This window comes from Nilaparvata lugens, chromosome 1, assembly GCF_014356525.2.
Source record: "Nilaparvata lugens isolate BPH chromosome 1, ASM1435652v1, whole genome shotgun sequence".
Lineage (NCBI taxonomy): Eukaryota > Metazoa > Arthropoda > Insecta > Hemiptera > Delphacidae > Nilaparvata > Nilaparvata lugens.
The window spans coordinates 63358831-63382159 of record NC_052504.1 but is presented as its reverse complement, the minus strand read 5'-3'; the positions used below and the strand labels follow the sequence as shown (position 1 = coordinate 63382159).

The window sequence follows — 23329 nt, the reverse complement described above, 5'->3', positions numbered from 1 at the left end:
TAGGAAAATTATGTTTGACGCATCATCACGTCTGAACTACTGGACTAATTAACTTGAAATTTTGCTTATAGATGGTTATAGGCCTATTCTTAATTCTTCAAAATTTCATTACGTCAAGTTTTCATTTTGTCAAGTTTTAAAATAGATCCTTGCGAAGCACGGGTTCTTGCTAGTCATGAATATAATACCAGAATGAACACTGATCTCCGAACTCCTTACTTAAGACTGTCCAAGACACATAAAAGCCATATGTATCGAAGATAAGCCTTATGTATTATTCCAGAAGCTTCAACTTGGAATAAGAAATTTGCATGTAAAACGCTTTACGACAGTGATTAATAATTGGCTTAAAAAATATATTTTATAATATTAAAGAGTTCATGAACTGTGATACTACTAACCTAGAATTGTAACTTGAATACCTCTATTATAATTTTTTTTCATGTTCTATGTGATATATGTTTGACTATGTATTATGTTAATTATTGACGAAACCTATCGCATCTGTTTGTTTAATGGCAAATAAAGTTTCTTATTCTTATTTAAAAAGTACATAAATCGATGATTCTAAATGATTCCGAAGAGCTTATTCAATCATTTGAAAGTGATTTTCAGTGAAATCATTCAAATGATTTTCTAGTAGTTTATAAATCACAATTTTGCCCACTTAAAGCATTGTAAATCATTGTTTAATAATTTGGAAGTGCTTGAAAGTGATTTAAAATTACTTTTGAAAGTACTTTCAACTGATTATTTTGCTGCTTGGGGGTTTATTTGGAGAGTGAAAAGATTCATTTCTTGGCACACCATCCCAAAATCGGTTCCCAAACCAAAACTGACTCAAGAGAAGGATATGAAGAACTTCAAAAGAGGTACATCTGAATAATGTGTTGCTTGAATTGATGGTGTTGACCTCTGTGCTGTTGCATGGAAGTATAACAAAGTGGTAACTTTGGCATCAACATATGTTGGTCTAACACCAACAACAAAGGTGAAACATATTAGATGTTTAGCTAATACTTTGAATTTGGTTGCTGATGCATCAGTGGTACTGACTCAATCGCTTCCAAACTTGACTCAATTGCTCACTGACCTCATCAAAAAAAGTTCGTGGAATTGGAAAATTCATAAAGAGATAAGTGAATGCCAGTGACAGAAAGATTGAGGGAAGAGAAAAAAATAAGTGACGTGCTCAAGGGTGTAGTACTGAGAGAAGTTCTTGATGTAAAAACTAGATGGATCTCTACATTTTATATGTTAGATTTTTGCCTCTGTCTAACATTATAAGTTCAGTGCTGTTTTCAATTGCAGACTCGCCCATCATGCTCACACCTACAGAGCTACAGTCTATCAAAGAAGCAAAAAGTTTACTTTCATGTCTGGAACGATTGAATAGATAATTTTCAGAAGAATAGTATGTCACTGCCAGCATGGCAATACCTCTACTTAATTGCTTAACAGGCACTCACTGACTGGTGAGGCGCACTCACACAGCTTTCCTTGCCGTTATGAGAATTCATCACCTGATGCTAGTGTTCACGCGCATCTCAAGTCTACTATTCAAAGATCCAAGCCAGATGGTGACAGGACAATAACGCTGGAGACACACGAAGTCTGCTATCTCTTCATAGTGGATGATTCAATAGAATCAACAGTTTGCAATTGAAATAATAACATTTTCTCGAATTTCAAGCTTATTTTCAATTTTAGGCGAAAATGTTACTGAACATTAATTGAGGCGGTTTCCGGAAGAAGGGCCCATATACATATGTGCCCTTATTCCGGAAATCATTTTAAATGAACCGCCATGATTTTCTGTACATGCCCATGTAATTTTATGTTCATAGCTTCATTCTCCAATCCTACAGCTGTTTTCTTCTAATAATTGACACTGCAGCTGAAGATCTGATTTTTGAGGTTATGTCAAAACTGTATGCTATCTTCTGCTTAAAGTGTGTTCTTTTCAAGTGGAACTTTTCAAGTTATATTGAAGTGCATTGGAATAAAATGAAGCCAGTTAAAAAAAAAAGAGACGTATCATCTACAGTGATAAGAATTTAAAATCTGAAGAAACAAAATTGAAGAAAGTTCGTGGTGAAAGCTATTTTAACACTTCGGGAAATGTGGTCTAACCCAAGGAGTTTTCTATAGTGACTTCATGCTGTAAAGAAAAGTGCAATGAGATTTTTTCCCTCCAAGATCAGTGCTATTTCTTTGATTCCTTCTATAACGGCCAGGATAAGTCTCTACAAGACTCATTTCTTTCTTCTTGTATGAGCAAATCTGAAAACATTTGTGTTGCTCCTAATCAGAAGAAAAATAGACTCAATACATGGAAATACTTTTTAAAACATCATGGTGTCAGCTTGAAAGTGTGTCAACAGTTCCTCATTAGCCTTTTTAAAACCCTAGACAGACAACAGGGGTGACGCGTCACCCCAGGCAGGTATATTTTCTGCTGTCATGTTGGCTACAGTGCATCTGCAGACCTGAGATTTGTCATGTTGGCTACAGTGCATCTGCAGACCTGAGATTTTTTATATTCTTCCAGTAGTACTTCGACCAGCTTCACAAGAGTTTATGATGCCGTGAGTCTTTCAGAAGTGTGCGAAAAAATAGTCTGGGGTGGCGCATCACCCCTGTTGTCTGTAGTGTATAGTTTTTTCTTATGCTCTCCAATCAAACTTTTTTATTTTTTTTCAAAAATGACTAATGTGAACCATCCAGATTTCAGTGATTTAGTTAGAGATATGCTGGATGAAGATGTAGACTTTAGTAATGAGGGTTCTTTCTCTTCCTATGAAGACAATACTGAGCAACAACCAGAGTATGATTCTTCATCAAGTTCTTCAGACTCTGAACATGAAATTGTTGATAATCCGGGACCTATTGTGACAGGGAAGAATGGTTTTAAGTGGTCTCTTGTTCCTCCTCCAACAAGTAGAACTGCCCATAGAAATATTGTGCACATTCCTAATGCTCGAAGAACCAACCTAGATATAAACAATGGAAAAGATGCTTTCTTGACACTCATAGAAATGCCTGTAATTGAATCCATAGTGGTCAGGAGGGGTAATTATGACCAGGGGGTAATTGTGACCAGCGCCATTTTGAGCTATTTGGTGTTTGATAAAATTTAATATTGAGGTTAAATGTTAACCTCATAATGTGTTTTTTGATTTTAGTGCATCTGTGTGACTGATTAGAAGGCTTTTCCATAACAATTTCAATTTGAGAGTAGAAGGCTACAGAAATTTTTGTTGAACGGATTTGTCCATCTTGTAAATAAAGTTTTGTGACAAGAAATAAAAAAATTCCAGATGAGCTCATTCATGTTTAAAAGTAAGTTAAGGATGTTTGAATTATTGTTTCAAAGTTCTAACTCAATCTAATATTTCTGAGTAAATTTAAATTTGTGGTCATAATTACCCCATCATTTTATAAAAAGTGGGGTAATTATGACCACAAAAAAGGGGTAATTATGACCACATTTGAAAACTTATTAAAAGTATAAAAAGTGCTGTAATGCTCAATATATGTTGTTTTTCTTTTCATTACAGATAAATAATGCCTAGAACATATAAGAAGAAGAAGGCCGCTCCTTCTTACACTCTGGAAGATCTTCAAGAAGCTGTGAGGATGGTGAAGGAGAAGAAGATGAGCCAGAGGGAGGCGGCAAAGAAGTATGAAATTCCGAAATCTGTCATACAGCTGAGGATCAGTGGGAAAGTGAGCTTGGATCATCAAGGTGGTGGGCGACGAAGAACACTGACTGATGAAGAAGAAAATACAATAGTAGACTGTCTTATTGCAAGAGCAGAATTTGGTTACCCATGTGATCGCATGGAACTTATGCAACTTGTAGGCGAATACATCAAGGCCAATGACATAAAAAACGTTTTTAAAGACAATACACCAGGTGAAGACTGGTACCTTGGGTTCATGAAACGACATAGCCGACTATCATTAAAAAAAGCCGAACACCTTCAGGCTGTAAGAAAAAGTAACACTACCCCTGATATTGTCTATGATTTTTATGAAAAGCTAGACCAGATATACACCGAAAAGGAACTACTTACTCCAGACAAAGCCTCTTTCATCTTCAATGCAGACGAATCAGGATTCAAGAGTGATCCCTCTCGGTTTCGTGGAATTGGCGAAAAAGGAAAATCACTTTGTCGAGTTTCTGGAGGATCTGGTAGAGAGTCGACTACTGTGCTGGCATGTGCATCTGCTGATGGATCTGTGATGCCCCCCATGGTCTTATTCAAAGGTGCAACAACTGTACAACCGCGTTGGGTTTCAGATAAAGCATATCCTGGAACATCGTATGCTGTATCAGCTAGTGGTTGGATGGAAGGACCAGTTTTCTTCAATTGGTTCACAACTGCTTTCATCCCATATGTCAACAAAATTCGTATCGAAAAAAATTTACCAGATCAAGAAGTTGTTTTGATTTTTGACGGACATAATAGCCACATCACTCTCAATTTGGTCAAGGAAGCTGCAGCAAACAAAATCACCCTTATTAGATTACCGAGCCATCTAACTGACAAACTCCAACCATTAGACAAGTGTGTTTTTGGGCCTGTGAAATCTCATTGGGAAAAGATACTGGTTGATAATGGCAAATCTAAAATGGGACAGAGCCATCAGAGACTTTTAAAGAAAGAGTTTGTGGAGCTACTAGGTGAGGTATGGCGTATTTCAATGACCCCAGCAAACATCAAATCTGGGTTTATAAGTACTGGAATATTTCCTTTGAATAAAAAAATGTTTCCTGAGAACCAATTCAATCCAGTGGACTTACAAACCTATAAAAAGAAAAAAAAGAAGAGTTGAAGAAAAATGAACAGAAAGAAGCAGAAACAGAGGAAACTGACAAAAAAAGGAAAGAAGAAGCTAATAAAAATAATGAAGGAAGTAAGAAGAAAGAAGATACAGATAAAAGCCAGAACTTCTCTCAAGCTTCCACATCAAAAGTTGATTCTCCAATGATGGACATAGGAGACCTTAGCCCTTCTTATCAAGACGAAACAATTGTCCTTGAGCTACAAGAAACAGGAACAGAAGTGTTACAAGACGAAACAACTGTCCTTGAGCTACGAGAAACAGGAACAGAAGTGTTACAAGACGAAACAACTGTCCTTGAGCTACGAGAAACAGGAACAGAAGTGTTACCATCACCAAAATCAACGCCAGGATCATCAAAATCAGTTGTAGAGATATTTGCAGAAACTATAAGGAATTCTAAACATAAACAATTACCTCAAACTCCAACAAAAAAGATCGTTAAAACCAGAATAAAACCTGATAGATATGGCGAAGTTCTAAAATCGAAGGAAGTAATTGAAAGACTTCAAAAGGCAGAATCAGAGAAGCAAATGAAAGAAAAAATAAAAAAAGAAAAACAAGAAAAGAGAAACATCAAGGTCAATGAAGCAAGCAAAAGGAAAAATGAATCTTTGAAATTTGAATCTTCAGATTCAGATACATCTGATGTAGAGATTACTGATAAAGAGATGTTTCACTACATTGAAAGTCCATTGCCACTTGAAGAGCCAGACGAGGTTGAATATGAACAAGTCTCAAACGAAAACCTGAAGCCTGGAAAGCATATTTTAGTAAATGTGTTGGGTGGGTATAGGAAAACTGTAAACTATAAATATGTGTGCTGCATACAATCAGTATTAGGCCTAGAAGAAGAGGATGACTTCGATGATGATGATTCAGAAACCAAGATAAAAGTGATGGGGCTGAGAAGAGTGGATGAACACGCCACAACATTTTTCCCAGATGAATTAGACATTTTTGTAATATCAAAAACTCAAATTTTGGGGGTTTTGCCAGACCCGAAAATAACTGAAAAAGATAGGAAGTTGATGTTTGTTTTCCAGGATCCGTTGCTGTTTTTGAAAAAGCATAGACTTTGAAAATGTTTCTGATCAAAAGACTATTTTTTTATTTAAAAGAAGCAAAGAAGTATTTTTAATAAAGTTTTTGAATTTAATATGTAGGCTTAATAACATATATGTTTGACTGAGGTTAAAGTGTCACATTAATAGAGTTTGTTGTTCAACTGATTTTATGACGTTTATTCAACCATTGGGGTAATTATGACCACCAAGAAATGATTCAATTTAATGTGATGAAAAGTGCTATCATACAAAAACAGAGGTGTTGTGGTTACTATTCCCCATAACATATGTGTATGAGAATGTATTGAGATGAAAAAGAATGGTCATAATTCCCCCACTAATGGTCACAATTATCCCAACTTTTAGTGATTATGGGTTTTTGGTGGGGTTATTATGACCACCCTTATAACTTGATAAAAAACAGATTTGATCAATAAAACTTTTTTGGGGAATAAATAAAGGACCAAAGTTACTTCTTATTCACTTACAATGCTACTTTTTAAAAAAGTAAAAAATTTACAGAAATTCAAAGTTGAAACATGTACAAAGTGGTCATAATTACCCCTCCTGACCCTACTTACACAAATATTGAAATGTCGAGAAGAAGAGACAAATACAATGATAATCAAAGGTAAGAAATTCAGTCGAAATTCTAGGGTTGATAGGTTTACTATATACTGCTGGTTTCCAAAAAGACGGTCACCTGACTGTGGATGAGATGTGGTCACATCTTGGACCACAATTCTATAGATGTGTAGATGTATAGACGAAATCCAGAAGACAAATTTTCACAAAATTAGGGAGCTGTTGACTAACTTCATTGAAAAGTGCAGATCATCATATGTGCCTCACACGTGACAATTGATGAACAACTACTCTCCTTCCGTGGTAGATGTCCATTCAAAGTATACATAGCCAGCAAGCCGGACAAATATGGTATAAAGATTGTGACAATGTGTGATGCTCGTACTTATTACATGATTGATGCCATCCCATAGGATCCCATTACATAGGAAAAGATCCGGGAAAGACAACTTCTGCCTACTATGTGAATCAACTCTCAGAGACAATACGTGGCTCAGGTCGCAACATAACCTGTGACAATTGGTTCACATCGATCCCCCTCGCCCAACAAATGTTGAAGGAACATAATTTAACACTTGTTGGAACTCTGCGGCGTAATAAGGGTGAGATACCAGTATCATTTCAAGCTAATAGACAGAAGCCTATCTTATCATCTCAATTTGGATTTGTTGATAAAACTATGCTTGTGTCGTTTACACCAAAAAAGAATAAATGTGTTCTTCTTATTTCAACTATGCATTATCAGCCAGAAGTCTATGAGGCGTCCAAGAAGCCTGAAGTTATTGAGTTCTACAAGCTATTGTGCTACAATAGCACAAAGGGGGGTGTTGATACTTTTGACAAGATGGTACACAGCTACTCTGTCTCCAGAAAACCCCGAAGATGGCCACTAACGAATGTTTTATGGGATCCTAGACCAAGCAGGGATCAATTCTATGATTTTATGTAGAAAAAGTGTTCACTCAGAGGGTGTAAATAGAAGAAAATTTCTCAAGGAGCTTGGATTTCAACTTGCCAAACAGCAAATGGAGAAACGATTGGAGTCTCAACTTCCCAATGACCTGAGAAGCAACATACAGAAGCTATTAGGAATTGAAGATCCAACAGTGGGCCAACCACCTCCAGCTAAGCTTCCTAAACAAGCAAGGTGTCATTTGTGTCCACGTAAAAAAGACATGAAGGTCAAAGTATCATGTGCAAAATGTATGAAACCAGTTTGCCGTGTCCACCGCAAAGACATTTGTGATGATTGTCTGAAGTCTGAATAAAAACTAAAGTGAAATGTTTCCTATTCACTATTTGAATCTGTATTTAGTCTATGATTTTGTATTTTAATTTTACCTGGTTTTTATTGAGCTTATTACTTATTATTTTCATTCTTTTCCCAATTTTTAAAGTGAATAATCTTCAAAATTTGTAAATAATAGAAATTATTATTCTCTCAATTCAATGGCATTTTTCTTAGTTCACGACTTACCAAATTGGAGTATGTGGCTCATTATTAAGTTAGAATGATGTTTACTTATTAATTTGATGCATATCAACCCAATCAGAGGGGGGAAATGGGTATTTCATGATGTAATGTAAAAAAAGTCGAATTCGGAGACTCTTTTGGAACTTGATTTTATTTTTTATGTTTATTGATAAAAATTGCATAAATTGAAATAAATATGAACAATCGAACAATTTAACATGAGAAAACAATGAAAGTGATAGATTCTGTAAAAATTAGATGAATTTTAAAGTTGGGGTGATGCGTCACCCCATGTTCTCTGAATGCGTTGCTCGATTTGTGTTGTCTGTCTAGGGACAGAGCTGAGACTGTGTAGTGTTCAGTGCCTAATACAAACTGTTTGTCTTAACTTTGACCAATTTTATTTGTGTGATATTGTGAGTTTGTGAATAATTTAAATATTGTGTAGTATGGAGGCGGCAGTAACTCCTGTTTCGGATGGGAAAAGTCGAAAAAGATTGTGAGTTTTGATTCTAGAGGACTCAATTACGCTTGAAAGTTGCTACTTATTGATATCAGGAAAAACTGCGAGTCCTGAGTTTGCAGAATGCTCGCAGAGTTTTGAGAAAAACTGTAAAATTACAAAATATTTGGAATAATAAAATCAATACTTGATTTTTCCAGCATCAAGTTGTTTATATCAGGTATGTCTCATATGTGAGAGGCGCGTTCATAAAGTAAGGGCAGTTTGCCTATTTTAAATATTGGTGCTTCGGAGTAAGTTTTACTACCGCACTCTATCTACTGACACATTGCGAAGCTAAAGCGTGATTTGTTTTGATTCTGTGGTCGTATTGTTGTCAATGAATGCAAAGAACAATGGCCGCGAAAATCGTTGATTCCGCAAACTGTGAAGTTCGTTCTGTAATTCGTTTACTATGTGCAAAAGGATCGTTGGCTGCTGAAATTCATTGGGAGTTATGCCTGGTTTACGTACCTACATTAAATGTTATGAGTGAAGGAAAAGTTGGTCAATGGTGCCGTGATTTTAAAAATGGCCGAAAATTTTGTTTGATTTTCCCTGAAATCTCAAAGCTGATGGCAGATTATGGAATTATGATTTCTACTTCAATTATAGTGATATTTCTTTGTATTATTCAGGTTAATGAGTCGAGTGATTCTGATAAAGATGAGATTACTCCATTTGATTCCAATATTTTTAACAACACATTCACGTCTTCTGAGCTCAATACGAGTGTGATACTGATGGAAATTGATCATTATGATGTCGATATCCCTGTCCTTGAAATTCACAGGTCAGTAGTGTTTGAAATATGGTAATGAGCTAAAAAATTATTCTGTCATCAAGTACAACAGCCAGAACACTATGGCCGGTAGCACAAACGCCAGTCAAAATTTGATCAACAGTCACTCTTATATGAATTCTCATGTCTGATCAACAATAACTGTGAGTGACGTTTGTGCAACCGGTAAGTAACGATTCACAGTTAACGAATAACATTCTTTTATCGTTTCAAAATATAATTTATGTTAATACAAGATGTAATGAGTCTAACAAGTGAATTCCTAAACAGTTTATATCAAGTCTACGTCATGTTTTTATAGAGGGGCGCATTGGATGAGACAGTATCATTTGTCAGAGCTGTTATGGTATATTACATAACAAGTGTGGTAAGATGACGTTTGCCGTACGAGTATGGTCGTTTATGCACAAGACGAAGTCGAGTGCAGAATTCTCATAAGAGTACAGTAAACATCTTAACAGACGTGTTTTGTACACAATTTTTCGTCAATAAAGTCTATAATAGCAGATAATTTGAAATGAGAACCTATAAATCATTGTTATACGAACATATCTTAGCAAAAAAAAACAAAAACAAAGAACAAATACCAGCATTGTAGAAAAATCATGTGCAAAGCAGCTGGTTCAAACATTCGGTTAATAATGGTTTTGGTGACTTTTATGAGCTTACCTAACTGGTAAAGATCATTGTGTCATGATAATGACATCTGCTGATTAAGGCTTTCCTAATCAGGTGTTTACCACATTCATTCCTTCAGTAGGAAGGAGTTCATAACCTACAAGTATGACGAAAATAATATTAATGTTGTTGTTGAGGGGTGCATTGAATGAGACAGTAGGCCTATTATTTGTCAGAGCTGAGCTGTTAATAATATTACATCCTGCTATTTAGTAGTTCGAGGCCACTTATTATTCGAGTCATACGGATATACAAATATTTTAAAACATTTCTTTATTTCTAGGGTTTTTTGGTGGCATAGTCTGCAAGAGCCTTGCATGGACATCGAAGCGGCTGATACAACAGTAGACATTCAGAAGCCTGATGCAGTGGACATTTGTGACCCTAAAGATTCAGTGGTGCTAGAACAACATAACAAAACATATTATGTACAAGAGATTGCTACAACAGAGAGTAGAATGAAAAGAAAGTGAATCATGGGAATAAGTGTTGCTGAGAGAAAGAGAGAAAAAAAGTGTAGTGTTGAACACTGCCTTCAAGATCCATGCCCGGATTTGTAAAAAGCAATGCCTACAAAAAATTGGGCAAGAGCGACGAAAAGAAATAAATGAAATGTTCTGGGATATTAATCTTCAGGAACAAATAGGTGTTTTATTTTTTATTCGTGTGAGAGATCTGATGTTATTAGGAGAAAAATAAGTACAGAGGATACTTCAAGGAGAAATAAAACGGTGAAATATTTCTTTAAAAACAAAGAAGATGAAAAGCACAAGGTATGAAAGACCTTTCTTCTGACGACTTCGGGGTCCAAAACAATAATGATAAGTTCTTAACAACAATTTTGAAACCACCCAAAAGGGAATTAAAGCCCAGACCTAGTTTAAGAGGAAAAAAGAACCCATGAACAAAGGATCCCACGAGGGAATAAAAATCATATTGAATCCTTCAATCCATCAGTGGCGCACTACAGAAGGGAGCATGATCCCAACACTAGATATCTACCTAGGGACATAAACATAAAAATTATGCATAGAGATTATTTACAAAAAAGTCCACAATTTGAAAAGTGTGTCTCCTATGAATTGCACAGAATTGTAAAAGAACAAAAAGTATAATTTTGGGACATGAATAATGTGAGTTATGTGAGAGCTTCAAGCTACATGATCATTCTAATGAAAATATTGTACTTGATTGCGAGCTCTGTGTTGATTGGAAAAATCACATTGAATAGCTAGTAAGAGCCGCAAAATTTAAAGAAAAATTACAGAAGAGGCAAAAGAAGTAAATCACGATAACAAAATTACAAAAAGTTGTGATTTAGAAAATGTTATAATGATTCCACGACTTGACATGTTTAAAGACATTATCTTTGCACCAAGGTGGTGGCCTACAACCAATCGTTCGTGCCCCTAGGTGATAAAAGTGACCTGAAACCATTTGCAGCAATATGGCATGGTACGATTAGAGGTAGGCATGAGGAAGATATCATAAGTGCATGCTTTGCCTTTTTCAGAAGATATAGAGAAACAGAAACATTTGTTATTTGGCTTGACAATTGTACTGAACCAAATAAAAACTGGTGCCTTTACACATTTTTAGTGTGTACTTTAATAATAAATATTGAAGAGATTGCTGCCAATGAAATTCAGTTATTCTATTTTGAATCTGGCCACAGCTTCATGAGTGCAGACAGCTTCCACCAACAAGCATAGCTGTCCCTCAAAGCCCAGCAAAAGACGTAAGATTTCGAAGATTTTGCTTCAGCAGTAGGCAAATGCAATCAAGGAAATATAGAAGTGAAAAAACTTGAAATTAATTATTTCTATGAGTGGCAAGACTGGACATCAGAAACAGAAATGAAAAGTACTTCTGATAGAACGTAATTGAGAGACCTAGTACATGTAAGAGCAAGGCGAGGTCATCATACGCTGGATTACAATGAAAAGACTGAATACCAGCAACTTGATTTTCTACAAAGATCTTAAAAAAGGGAGTTCCAACTACAAAAGTACGAGTTGAACCAGAGGGGTTCCCTGAGGAAAAAAAACAAGCTCTGATGTAAGCATTGCGCTCCATACTTCCCCCAAACAGAAAAAAAATTGGAATGAACTTCCGACTTTGTCATCTTCTTGCTAGCCTCTGTTATGATTTTTCAAGCTTAAACTTTCCGATTTAGCAACAATCGATGGAGCATTATTTTTCAGACATTAACCTGTTACAGTACACAAATAATATTTAATTTAATTCAATTACAACTTCCATCATATCTACATCTCATATTTTATAATTTTAAGCTATTTACGCTCAATATTACATTTTATACCTATTATATTGTCATCACTCACACTCTCTTCTGCGGTAGTGAAGTCTTTTGGAAGCTAGATCAAAATGAAAAATATCATTGTTTCTTTTCTCTTGAAATGACTACCGAGAAGTGATCTAGAAAATCGTGGCTTTGATTTTAAAAGTTACTGGAATATTTTGGATGAATATTTTTTAAATATGATTTGTTTGAAAACAGGCATTTTTACATTTGATTCAATGATAACCAAGCTTCAATCCCTGCCGATCGATCACGCTGTCTCTCACTTGAGCGCACCGTTAGTTTCATCCTCAATACTGTACTAGTTAAAAAATGTTAATATCAATTTTTATATTGAATTGTAATTTATATATTTTTTCACTTTGTGTCCATTCAACAAGTTTAACTCGTAAAATATATTTCAATTTGTCAAGTTGTTTTTAATATGTCATGAGCAATGTAACTCTTGTTGCTAATTTTTACCTCAAGGCTTATTTCCCAACTAACTATTTTCTCTACAAAATCACTAAATGAAAATATAATTTCTTTTTCTTCTCTTGTATGAATTTTTTATTAATATTATAGGGGTATTCACAATGTTGGAGTTAGCTGGCTAAGTCGAGCTTATTCGCTATCTCCTGCTATTTGCTAAGTCTGTGTTAACTCAATGCTATAGTGGTACGTTAGAAAAAATTAGCAGACGAGATAGCAGATAGCGCAGGTTTGAGTCTGCTAACTCTAGCTAACTCTGCAATCATGTAATCGTGGGACTCAAAACATATTCAAGAGAGGAAAGACTTGACCACTTGTGGCATTAACATATTACTGGGAAGAAATATTCAAATCTAAGAAAAGTTTGGATTCTTGTGAGTACTCTTAGTCATGGAGATACAAACATCATAAGAGGGTTCTTGGTCGATTCTGAATGTGTCGTGAAAAATATGAGGGAAGAATTATTGGTAGCACGAAGATGTGTGTGTAAAACACTATCATAAGCATCGGAGTGATAAGAAACCTGGAAATAGCAGAACCTCTTATACACGCAGCTTAAAACTTGTATAATTGATATAAAGAGCACATGGCAACATAGGATAAAAAAAATGAATCTGAAGCTACACTGAAGAGGAAAGCTTACTATATTGATGTCCATTATAGTGATATTATAATGGCAGTATACGATTAACAATAGTGTTGCTATCCTTGTCTATCATGCAACAAAGCAGGTAGCGCTATCTCTCTCTAGCTTTGCAATGTTGTCAGTTTGTCAGAAATATTTCATTTTTACTTTTGACAGGGACTGTACAATTCTCAGCCGCCATGTTTTTTCTTCATTCTATTTAAATACTTCAGCACACAAGTTTGAAGATTTAAAGTGTATTTTTGAATAAATGAAATAATTTTTAGATATTATCGCATGAGAAATACAAATTATACCTGAAATGACACATAACTTTGAGACCATCCAACAAAACCGGTATAACATTGAAAGATTATTTCAGAATTATTTCCATTGAAATTATCTTATTATAAATAGGATTTCTATTCTTCTATTATTTTTAAAAGAAATTGGAATAGAATACCAACCGAATAGCTTAATTTCTGTTGTTTTGAAGTTCAGATTGGTGTATCGTAGCTTTTTAAATTAGCCTCCATTTGTATTAAAATAGAAATATGATCTGAGTTATGAAAGCAAAGTTTAGAATCAAATTGTGAAAAATTATATTCTATTGATGAGTTCCATTGATTTGACATGAAATTGATTATTTTATTAAAGAAATGAAAACTAATATTTTATCAAATTTAATGGGATGATAGTACCCTTTAAAACTAATAAACTAATAAAACAAGAATACAAATTGTAACGTGATTGTTTTATTATTTTACTAGTAGGTAACCCGTGCTTCGCAAGGGTCTATTTTAAAACTGCAAAATGAAAACTTGACGTAATAAAAAATTCGAAATTTGAAAATAGGCCTATAACCATCCTCGGTTAATGAAGAATCTTTATGCAAAATTTCGAATCAATCAGTCCAGTAGTTCAGACGTGATGATGTGTCAAACATAATTTTCCTACATCACGTACGTGTATGAGCCAGCTCTTTCCATTATTATAGTAAAGATGATGGATAGATGGATGATTTATCAGTATCTTTGAATGAGAATAATTTTTGAACGGTTTGAGAAATCGGTGCGGTTTTGATGCGACAGAAAATCAGTTATTTTTATTCGAATAGGATCCCCAATCATAACTATCATCTAGTGTACTTTTAAAAGAAATGTTCAGCTGCTTCTATACAACAACTGGAAGCATGACAAATTGAAAACTTGACGTAATGAAATCTTGAAGAACTGGAAATAGGCATAAATAACCATCCTCGGTTAATTAAGAATCTATATGCAAAATTTCAAAATAATCAGTTGAGTATATTTCAGACGTGATGATGCGTCAAAACATAATTCCCTATTCTTTACGTGTATAAGCCAGTTCTTTTCTTTATTATAGTATAGAAAACTGAAGAATACATAATAACTGAAAACCTCACAGAATCATATTGACTTTTCCAATGCATCAATAAATTTTAGTTCGATTAGGATCCTCCTCAATTTGAATCAGGCAGCCTTTTGTTTTCCCAATTCCAAACAAAATCCCTTTTGGATGAGAAGCCCATTCCACATGTTATAGAAACATGGGACGACCAAAGCAGGGTCTCTACTCAATTCATTAGGAGTCTCCTGGGCCTCCCCGTGTCCATGAGCAGCGAAATCAGAGGTGTTCGGTTTTACCCCCATCCTGCTTGTGAAACCATTTGCATTGAGAAAGCTCAGAACCTATCAGGATTTTCTTATAACCTTTACAAAGGTATTGAAATACTACTGTACTGAATACTGTAACTCGAATCAATGCCACTTTAGAGTCAACCAAAAACACTATTACATTAGGTCAAAAGGGAAATGACAACAATTATTTTTTAGATGTATAGATTGTTCATCTATTGCTATTACGAGTAGTTCACCTAGTTGTAAGAAAAATGAAACTTTTGTTACTAATTGTAATGCACAATCTTTAAATGAGACCGTAGGTAATCAAACTAAAATAACTCGGTCCACTAGTAATATCTGTATTAATCCCACGACAATTAACTTACGTAAGCCTATTGAAATGTCTATTACCTCAGAATTAATGTAGGATATCTAAATGTTCAAGGTATAAACAATAAACATGTAGTTTTGAATGAATTTGGGAATAAAAACAATTGTCACACTCTTTGTCTGAATGAGCATTGGTGCAAGGAAGAAGATATAATTTATCATAAATTAGATGATTATGTTTTAGTCAATAGTTATTGTAGAAAACAATTCATACATGGGGGAGTATCTATTTATGTCAGACCTGAGCTTGCAGAAGAAAGTATTAAATTAGATTTGGATTGTCTCAACAGTGAGAAGAATTTTGAAGTAACAGGCATAGCTAATAATAAACTTAAGCTTATTGTAGTTTCTCTGTATAGATCGCCCTCAGGAAACCCTGCTCTTTTCTTACAGGGTCTTGATGAGGTTTTACATTTGTTCAGTAGACGCATGTGGAAAAATTATCGCATTGTACTGGGAGGTGACCTTAATGCTGAGTTTAATGTACTACAAGATAAGGCAACAGTTCATGAGTTGAAAAATCTATTAAGGCAGTTCAACCTTTATTGCACAAATTTAAGGCCAACTGGGGGATCTGCTTGCCTTGACAATATATTTACCAACATAGGCACACAATATATCTACACAGATGTAAAAGCATTCCATTTTTCTGACCATGATTGTGTTTTTCTGAGCCTATTGAATTTGGCCCAAGGGGATGGCGGTGTCAGGACAAAGATGGTTTCTACTAGACCTGTAACTGTTGAGAAGATGCAAAATTTTAGATCTGCACTATCAAATATAGATTGGGTAGCCAAATTATCTAACCAAGTGGGTGGTGAAGCTATTTTTAACCGTTTTATGGAAATATTTTTGTATTATTTTGATTTGTGCATACCACAGGAAATTGTTAGAGTCACAACTAACTCCCCTGAAGCCAAAGTGAGGAGGAAACCTTCCACCTGGTATATACCTCAGTTGTTAGAAATGAAAAACAAATTGTTATTGTATCATCACTTATATATAAGAGACAAGACAAACTTATCTAGATTAGCGTATTGTAATGCTAGGACTGAGTATAAGAATGCTATAAATACAGCCAAGAAACAGTACAACTCAACTCAGATTGAGCTCTCCAGTAATAGATGTAAATCAGCCTGGAAAATGATCAATCAAGTTAAAAAGAGAGTCGTAATGTTAGTATGGGGATTCCTCCAGATGCTTTTAATGAATTCTTTGTAAAATCAGTTGAAGAAGTGCATGATAAAATTGCTTAGCCAATCACTACTGCTGCCCAACTTATTGAAAGTTGCACTACAGCAAGGAGGCCTGCCTTCGGTTTTTCTGAAGTAACTCCTAACATTATATTAGATATAGTTAATAGCTTTAAGTCATCTGACAGTGTAGATATCTACAATTTATCCAGCAATATAATTAAAAAGGTCATAGACTGCATTGTTGAACCTCTAACTTACTGCATCAATAGTTGTATAACGGAAGGAGTGTTTCCATCTATACTCAAATTATCAAGAGTAGTACCAGTTTATAAAAAAGGGACCAAAAGATTGTCCATCTAGTTTTCGCCCCATTTCATTAGTTCCTGTATTTTCAAAGATTTTTGAGTCAGTAATAAAAATCCAGATCTCAAATTACCTAAGTGAACAGCACATTTTAAGTGAAGCTCAGTTTGGTTTTATAAAAGGTAGATCTACCGCATCTGCAATAGATGCTCTGATTAAAAAAGTGTTGGATGCTTTTGAAACAGGTCAATTTGCTCAGGCTACCTTTTGTGACCTCAGCAAGGCATTCGATTGTGTCGACCACACAATCCTGCTGAATAAATTTGGTCTCTACGGTATGGTATGAACAGTGTAAGCCTCATGTTAATTGGGTCATACTTATTTGACCGTAAGCAAATAGTCTATGTAGGTCATACTAAATCTAAGGTAAAAATGATCAAGTTTGGTGTTCCTCAGGGCTCTATCCTTGGACCTGTACTGTTCACCCTGATGATAAATGATCTTCCATTATCAGTGACATCTCAGTCAATGCTTTACGCAGATGATACCACTTTCTTCAATTCAGACTCAGATTTTCAAAAACTTGCTTTTACGATGGAACATACTTTAAACCAAGCAAGCATATGGTTCAGGGCAAATGGTTTCCTATTGAATAATAATAATAAGACTCAACAAATGATTTTTAGCTTAAGAGAGATTCCAACAGATAATAGTGTAAATAATGTCAAGTTTCTAGGTATATACAGGGTGATTCATAATTATGGTAAAATATTTCAATACGTGATAGTAGAGGTAAAAATAAGAAAAAAGTTCATATAAACATATATCCATAAACGCTTCATTAGCGAGCTATACAGGGTGAAAGATTTCGCCCGGAATTCAGTTCCTCTGGTGAAATACACCGATGCTGAATTGTTTGGGGACTAGTTTTTGAAAAACTTATGCTGGATTCATATGGAAAAATATCTGAAAAATTGAATAAAACTAGTCTGGAAGCTGTAGTGTGAGTAGTTTTGAGAAAAAAGTTGAAATATGCAAAAAATCTAAGTAGAAAAACACAGACTTCTACGTTTGATGCCCAATAACTTTCTTTAATGACCAGTAAACAAATAATTTTTCGCAATAAAAATTGTAGAGAATTTAATTCTGAAAAGAATTATGTGAGCTGAATAAACTAAATTCGAATAAAAGTTGAATAAAATGTATTCTTATGTAGTACATTACACCACAAAAATTTGCTGTTTTATGAGGAGAGAACTAATAACTCATAGGTTGTAGCTGATTGCAAATAAAACATGGATTTTCATAATAGCTGTTCCAATTTATGAACATCCAGAGAAGAGCACAAGAGAATTGTCAGTGCAGTTTAATGTCAATCAATATATTATTTGGAGGATACTAAAATAGCAACAATTACATCCATACCACCTCCAGAAAGTTCATACTCTATTGCAACGAGACTGTATTCCCTGTGCTGGTATTTGCCGATGGTTTTTAGTAAAACTTGTTTACCCAAACTTTTTAACAACCATTTTATTTACCGACGAGGCACACTCTCCAAAAACAGCTATCGTTAACGTCCACAACCACATATTTGGGCAGCTGAGAATCCTCATTCCATCAATCCTAATATTCCACAACATCAGTTTTCAATATACATTTGGGCAGGAATCATAGGAGATCATCTACTTCTGTTGGAGCTTCCTCCCAGGCTTAATGGCATAATCTACTAGTCTTTTGGTATAAGTTTAATGTTATTTAGATATGCTACTTTCATATAAAAAAAACTTTTCATAAAAACCGAATATTCTATTTGCAATCAGCTACAATAACTTATGAGTTATTGGTTCTCTCCTCATAAAACAGCAAATTTTTGTGGTGTAATGTACTACATAAGAATACATTTTATTCGAATTTAATTTACACAGCTTACATAATTCTTTTCAGAATTAAATTCTCTACAATTTTTATTGCGAAAAATTATTTGTTTACTGGTCATTAAAGAAAGTTATTGGGCATCAAACGTAGAAGTCTGTGTTTTTCTACTTAGATTTTTTGCATATTTCAACTTTTTTCTCAAAAACTACTCACACTACAGCTTCCAGACTAGTTTTATTCAATTTTTCAGATATTTTTCCATATGAATCCAGCATAAGTTCTTCAAAAACTATTCCCCAAACAATTCAGCATCGGTGTATTTCACCAGAGGAACTGAATTCCGGGCGAAATCTTTCACCATGTATAGCTCGCTAATGAAGCGTTTATGGATATATGTTTATATGAACATTTTTTCTTATTTTTACCTCTACTATCACGTATTGAAATATTTTACCATAATTATGAATCACCCTGTATATTGACGAAAAATTAATATGGAAGCCACATATTGAGTATGTAAATAGTAAATGGTCTAGGGTTATTTATTTGTTGAAGCAATTAAAAAATTATGTACCTGATAGCTATGTAAGGTCAGCCTATTTTGCATTTTTTCAAAGTATTCTTTTATATGGCGTGTTGTTTTGGGGTAATTGTAGCCATGTTAGCAGTGTACTTTTACTTCAGAAAAAAGCCATCAGGATATTAGCAGATGCGCGTAATAGTACTGAGCTTTGTAGACCTTTGTTTATTAAGTTGAGAATCTTGACAATCATAAATCTTTATATATATACTGCTCTAATACATGTAAAAACAAAGGTAGAGAAAATTCCAAGACATACCATACATTCTTATGCAACAAGAAATAAGAATAGACTGAATATACCATTCCAAAGGCTTTCAAAGTCAATGAATAGCTACAATATTATTGGTCTGAAACTGTACAATAAGTTACCTCTAAGCTTAATAAATGAGTCCACAGATAGATTTAAAATGAAACTTTTTAACTGGTTAGTGAAAACACCAATGTATTCTATACAAGAGTTCTTGGATTCCGATATGATTATTGATGTTTGATTCCTTGATTGCTTAAAGCTTTTCTTTCTTGTTTTAACATTTTGACAGGGCCTTGTTTGTACTGTTGTTTGTATAGTGATGAATATTTGAATTCTTCTGGGCTTACTTTAGATGTAGTTATGTTTATGTGTTTATATATGTATATCGTATATACTTTCAATTACATTAACTTATAACCTTCTGACTTGCATAATGTTAGTATAGTTTTGACTTTGTCTATTGCCAATGTTGCCTAATGACAATAAAAATTTATTTATTTTATTTATTTATTTATGAAACCATCAGCTTCAGATACAGGGATTCCGCAGGACAATTCACTCGGGATGGGGATTCCATAATTAAAATAATAATGAATCAAACCAGTAGGCCTCAATCAAGACACTGTTTAAGTTGCATTTCTATCTACATACGATGGGGAATCGTGCTACCAGACAAACAAACAGGATCAAAGTGGAGCAGGAGGTCTATATCACAGTTTCAAGGAATCCAAGAGCATTCCTAAGAGTGTCCCCCGAGACCTTCTTTGATTTGGGTGTGCCAATATACCTGGAGACTTTCGAGGTAACTGATCACTGCGAAATACAAATGCCAATGCCCCAAATAGGCATGATAGTGGACTGAAGAACCATTCAGAATCCTTCTGGCCAAATCATAACTCTGCCCAAGCTCAACAACTCTCTTTTGCTTCCTAACAGTGAGGGCACCCCTCGGTCCAATGAAAATGTATGACAGCCCTAGCCACAGACTGCATTATGTGGTAAATCTTTATCTTTTGGACATCCAACATCTCATTCAAAAGGCATGCAATGGTGACTTCACGTATGCTAACAACACCATAGGACACCTCGTGCAGGAAGATCAACTCAATAGTGTCGGATACACAGCTAGGATAGTTGTCCAAAGAATGATAACCCAAAGCCGGGAGAACAGCGATGATTTGCACCCCGTCATTATGACTGTGGCCTATGCTTTTTCCAGGAATTACACTCCCACAGAACCTCATGCGGTCCTTTTCAAATTCAAGTATGGACATGGTGACCTTGACATATATGCTAGAGAGGGAAATATTTTCTCGCACTGGTCTTCCAGAAATCCTTGTCAGTGATAACGCTACAATCTTCACTTCCAATGATTTTCAATCATTTTGTAAGAGGAATGGTATGAAGCAGAGATTCATTGCCCCTGGCCATCCAGCAACTAATGGTTTGGCTGAACGCAATGTCTAGACCTTCAAAAATGAACTTAAGAGAATGACATTCGATAAAGGAACTCATGAAAAATTTCATGAAGCCCTGCTCAGGCTGCGTATAACACCATTAGCATCTGGAGAAACACCATCAGAACTTTTCATGGGTCGTCAGTTACGAACAAAATTGGATTTTTACACCCCTACTAAACCTGATATCAATTTGGCAGTTCAACCAACACCTGATTCTGTCCGTCATCTACCACTAGGAGCCAGGGTTCAGGCTCGTAACTATGCTGCTTCTGGTAGATGGCGCTATGGGACTATCGTGGAATGCCTTGGAAGACTTCACTATCTTGTGGAACTTGATGATGGCTACACCATTAAACGTCACATAGATCAACTTCAACTTTGTGAAGTGCCTATTCCAGAAGACAACAGTAAGGTCCCCATCCATTCATCAAGATTTACTACTTTGGAACCTCCTAATTTTTGTCAAAACCAACAATTGGGTGGAAATCACTCTCAATCCCAGTTGCCCATTTTTCTGCAGAAGAATGAGTCTGCTGCAAATTGGTTGCCTTCATCTAGACAATCCACTGAAGATATCGAGAATGCTGGCACGGAATCCTTCCACCTAGCATCACCAGGAGGTGTTCAACAGCAGGCCAGTGTCGGTGCCAGAGTCCTAGACCAAAGTCCACTCCAGACAGACTCCAGTGCCAGACTGCAATTCCAGCTTAGACGTTCCACTAGAGAAAGACGTACAACAAAGAGATTGGATTTGCAATTATAACAAGGAGGAGAATTGTCATGTATTTCCCGCCTCTGTCACTGATACCAACATAAATACAACATAATAAACATTAAATATTCAAACACTAATTCTTTATTACTTACATATTTTATTACATTATACACTATTATTATTACATTTAGCATTGATAACAATCGATACTACTTTTCACATACTTTCACATTCTGTAACAACAGTTCAAGTTGGCAGTGCACACACACTCACACAGAGATCACAGCTGCTCTACAAAATGTAGGCCTACGAAAGAACAGAAACATCGATTTTGTACTTGAATCAAATATCAATAAATCAATATTATTATCAAGCAATTTTCAATCATTGAAGAACCTAAAGTACATGATAGCTAGCATAGATGAATTTGAACATTAATTCTGAAAAATCTAGAAGGAAAATTGAAATTTGGGCTTCCAGGTGCACGACATTGATATTTTTAGAATCTATGTGCAAAATTTGGAGATCTAAATCATTCCCATTTTTCCGGTATGTAATCCACAAGTTGACATGTTTTGATGCGAACAAACGAACACACGAACAAACACAACCCTACTCTCTCTTATTATATAGATTAATTTCAAAGGGTACTATAATTTTATTTTATAAATACAAGAAAGTAGCCCTGAATTCATACATTTTAATGGGATGAATATTGATTAACAGCTGTGTACACTCAGTGGCAAAATGAAGTCCCTTTGGCAACGTTGTTCTCGTATCTTTCTTCACTGCCCTTATAACGTGAACCTCACTATAGAAGAGAAGAAGGGTAGGATTCCGCATAAGCACATGCTGAGCTCCTCACTCAAGAGATGGACAAGTACAGCTAATTAAGTTTTCAACAACAAAGCGAGACGAGTATAAGAAAAGAGTAAAGTAAATAAGTTCTGTTGTTTATGACTTTACGGATTATCTTGAAGTACCTAACAATGTTAAAATCATCAGAATTATGTCCAATGTATGAGGGGGACAAAATAAAAATACTTTTATGATGGGTATGCTCAAAAATAATGCCCCTGTCAGTGTTAAAGAAATTGAGTACTTTTTCCTTTAGTAGGGTACTACACTTTATTCTTCTCGGCTCGTCAAGGCGGTTCAAAATCATGCATCATAAGTCAAATTCGGTTGGAAGATGTGAATCATCTTTCTAGTCTAGAAGACAACTTGGATCTTTTTACTTCCCTTGCCCTACTACCATAGGTAAGTATCGCTTTCCAAAAAAAATAAAGGTACCCCAATTTCAAGTTTTCTATACGTTTCAAGGTCCCCTGAGTCCAAAAACATGATTTTCGGGTGTAGGTCTGTGTGTATGTCTGTGAACACGATAACTCTATTCCTAATTAACCGATTGACTTGAAATTTTAAACTCAAGGTCTTTATACCATGAGGACCCGACAACAAGACATTGAATAAAATTCAATTCAAGATGGCGGAAAAAATGGCGGATAATTACTAAAAAACCATGTTTTTCAC

The 23329-nt window shown here is 35.1% G+C and overlaps 2 protein-coding genes across 5 annotated transcripts in view; one reads left to right on the top strand and one right to left on the bottom strand.

Annotated features, from left to right (window-relative positions):
• The window catches only part of LOC120353878, a 28514-nt gene extending 18141 nt beyond the window's left edge, over positions 1-10373 (top strand). Inside the window, exons 4-5 of one of the 2 annotated variants that reach the window (XR_005572665.1) lie at positions 9118-9272; positions 10243-10373. Coding sequence is in view for 1 of the 2 variants with exons in the window: in XM_039439259.1 (XP_039295193.1) it covers positions 3561-3564 (4 nt within the window). In the remaining variant the exon portion in view is untranslated. Of the gene's footprint in view, positions 1-3560; positions 3987-9117; positions 9273-10242 lie in introns of those variants that run through there. The other variant, XM_039439259.1, reaches the window with a different exon arrangement.
• LOC111053183 overlaps positions 1-23329 on the bottom strand; it is a 341346-nt gene that overhangs the window by 236278 nt on the left and 81739 nt on the right. The window contains exon 21 of one of the 3 annotated variants that reach the window (XM_039439180.1): positions 19234-21800. The exons of 1 other annotated variant lie outside the window; for it this stretch is intronic. In XM_039439180.1, the coding sequence (XP_039295114.1) occupies positions 21789-21800 (12 nt within the window). In that variant the 3' untranslated portion in view covers positions 19234-21788. Of the gene's footprint in view, positions 1-19233; positions 21801-21919; positions 22103-23329 lie in introns of those variants that run through there. One more of the 3 variants, XM_039439171.1, reaches the window with a different exon arrangement.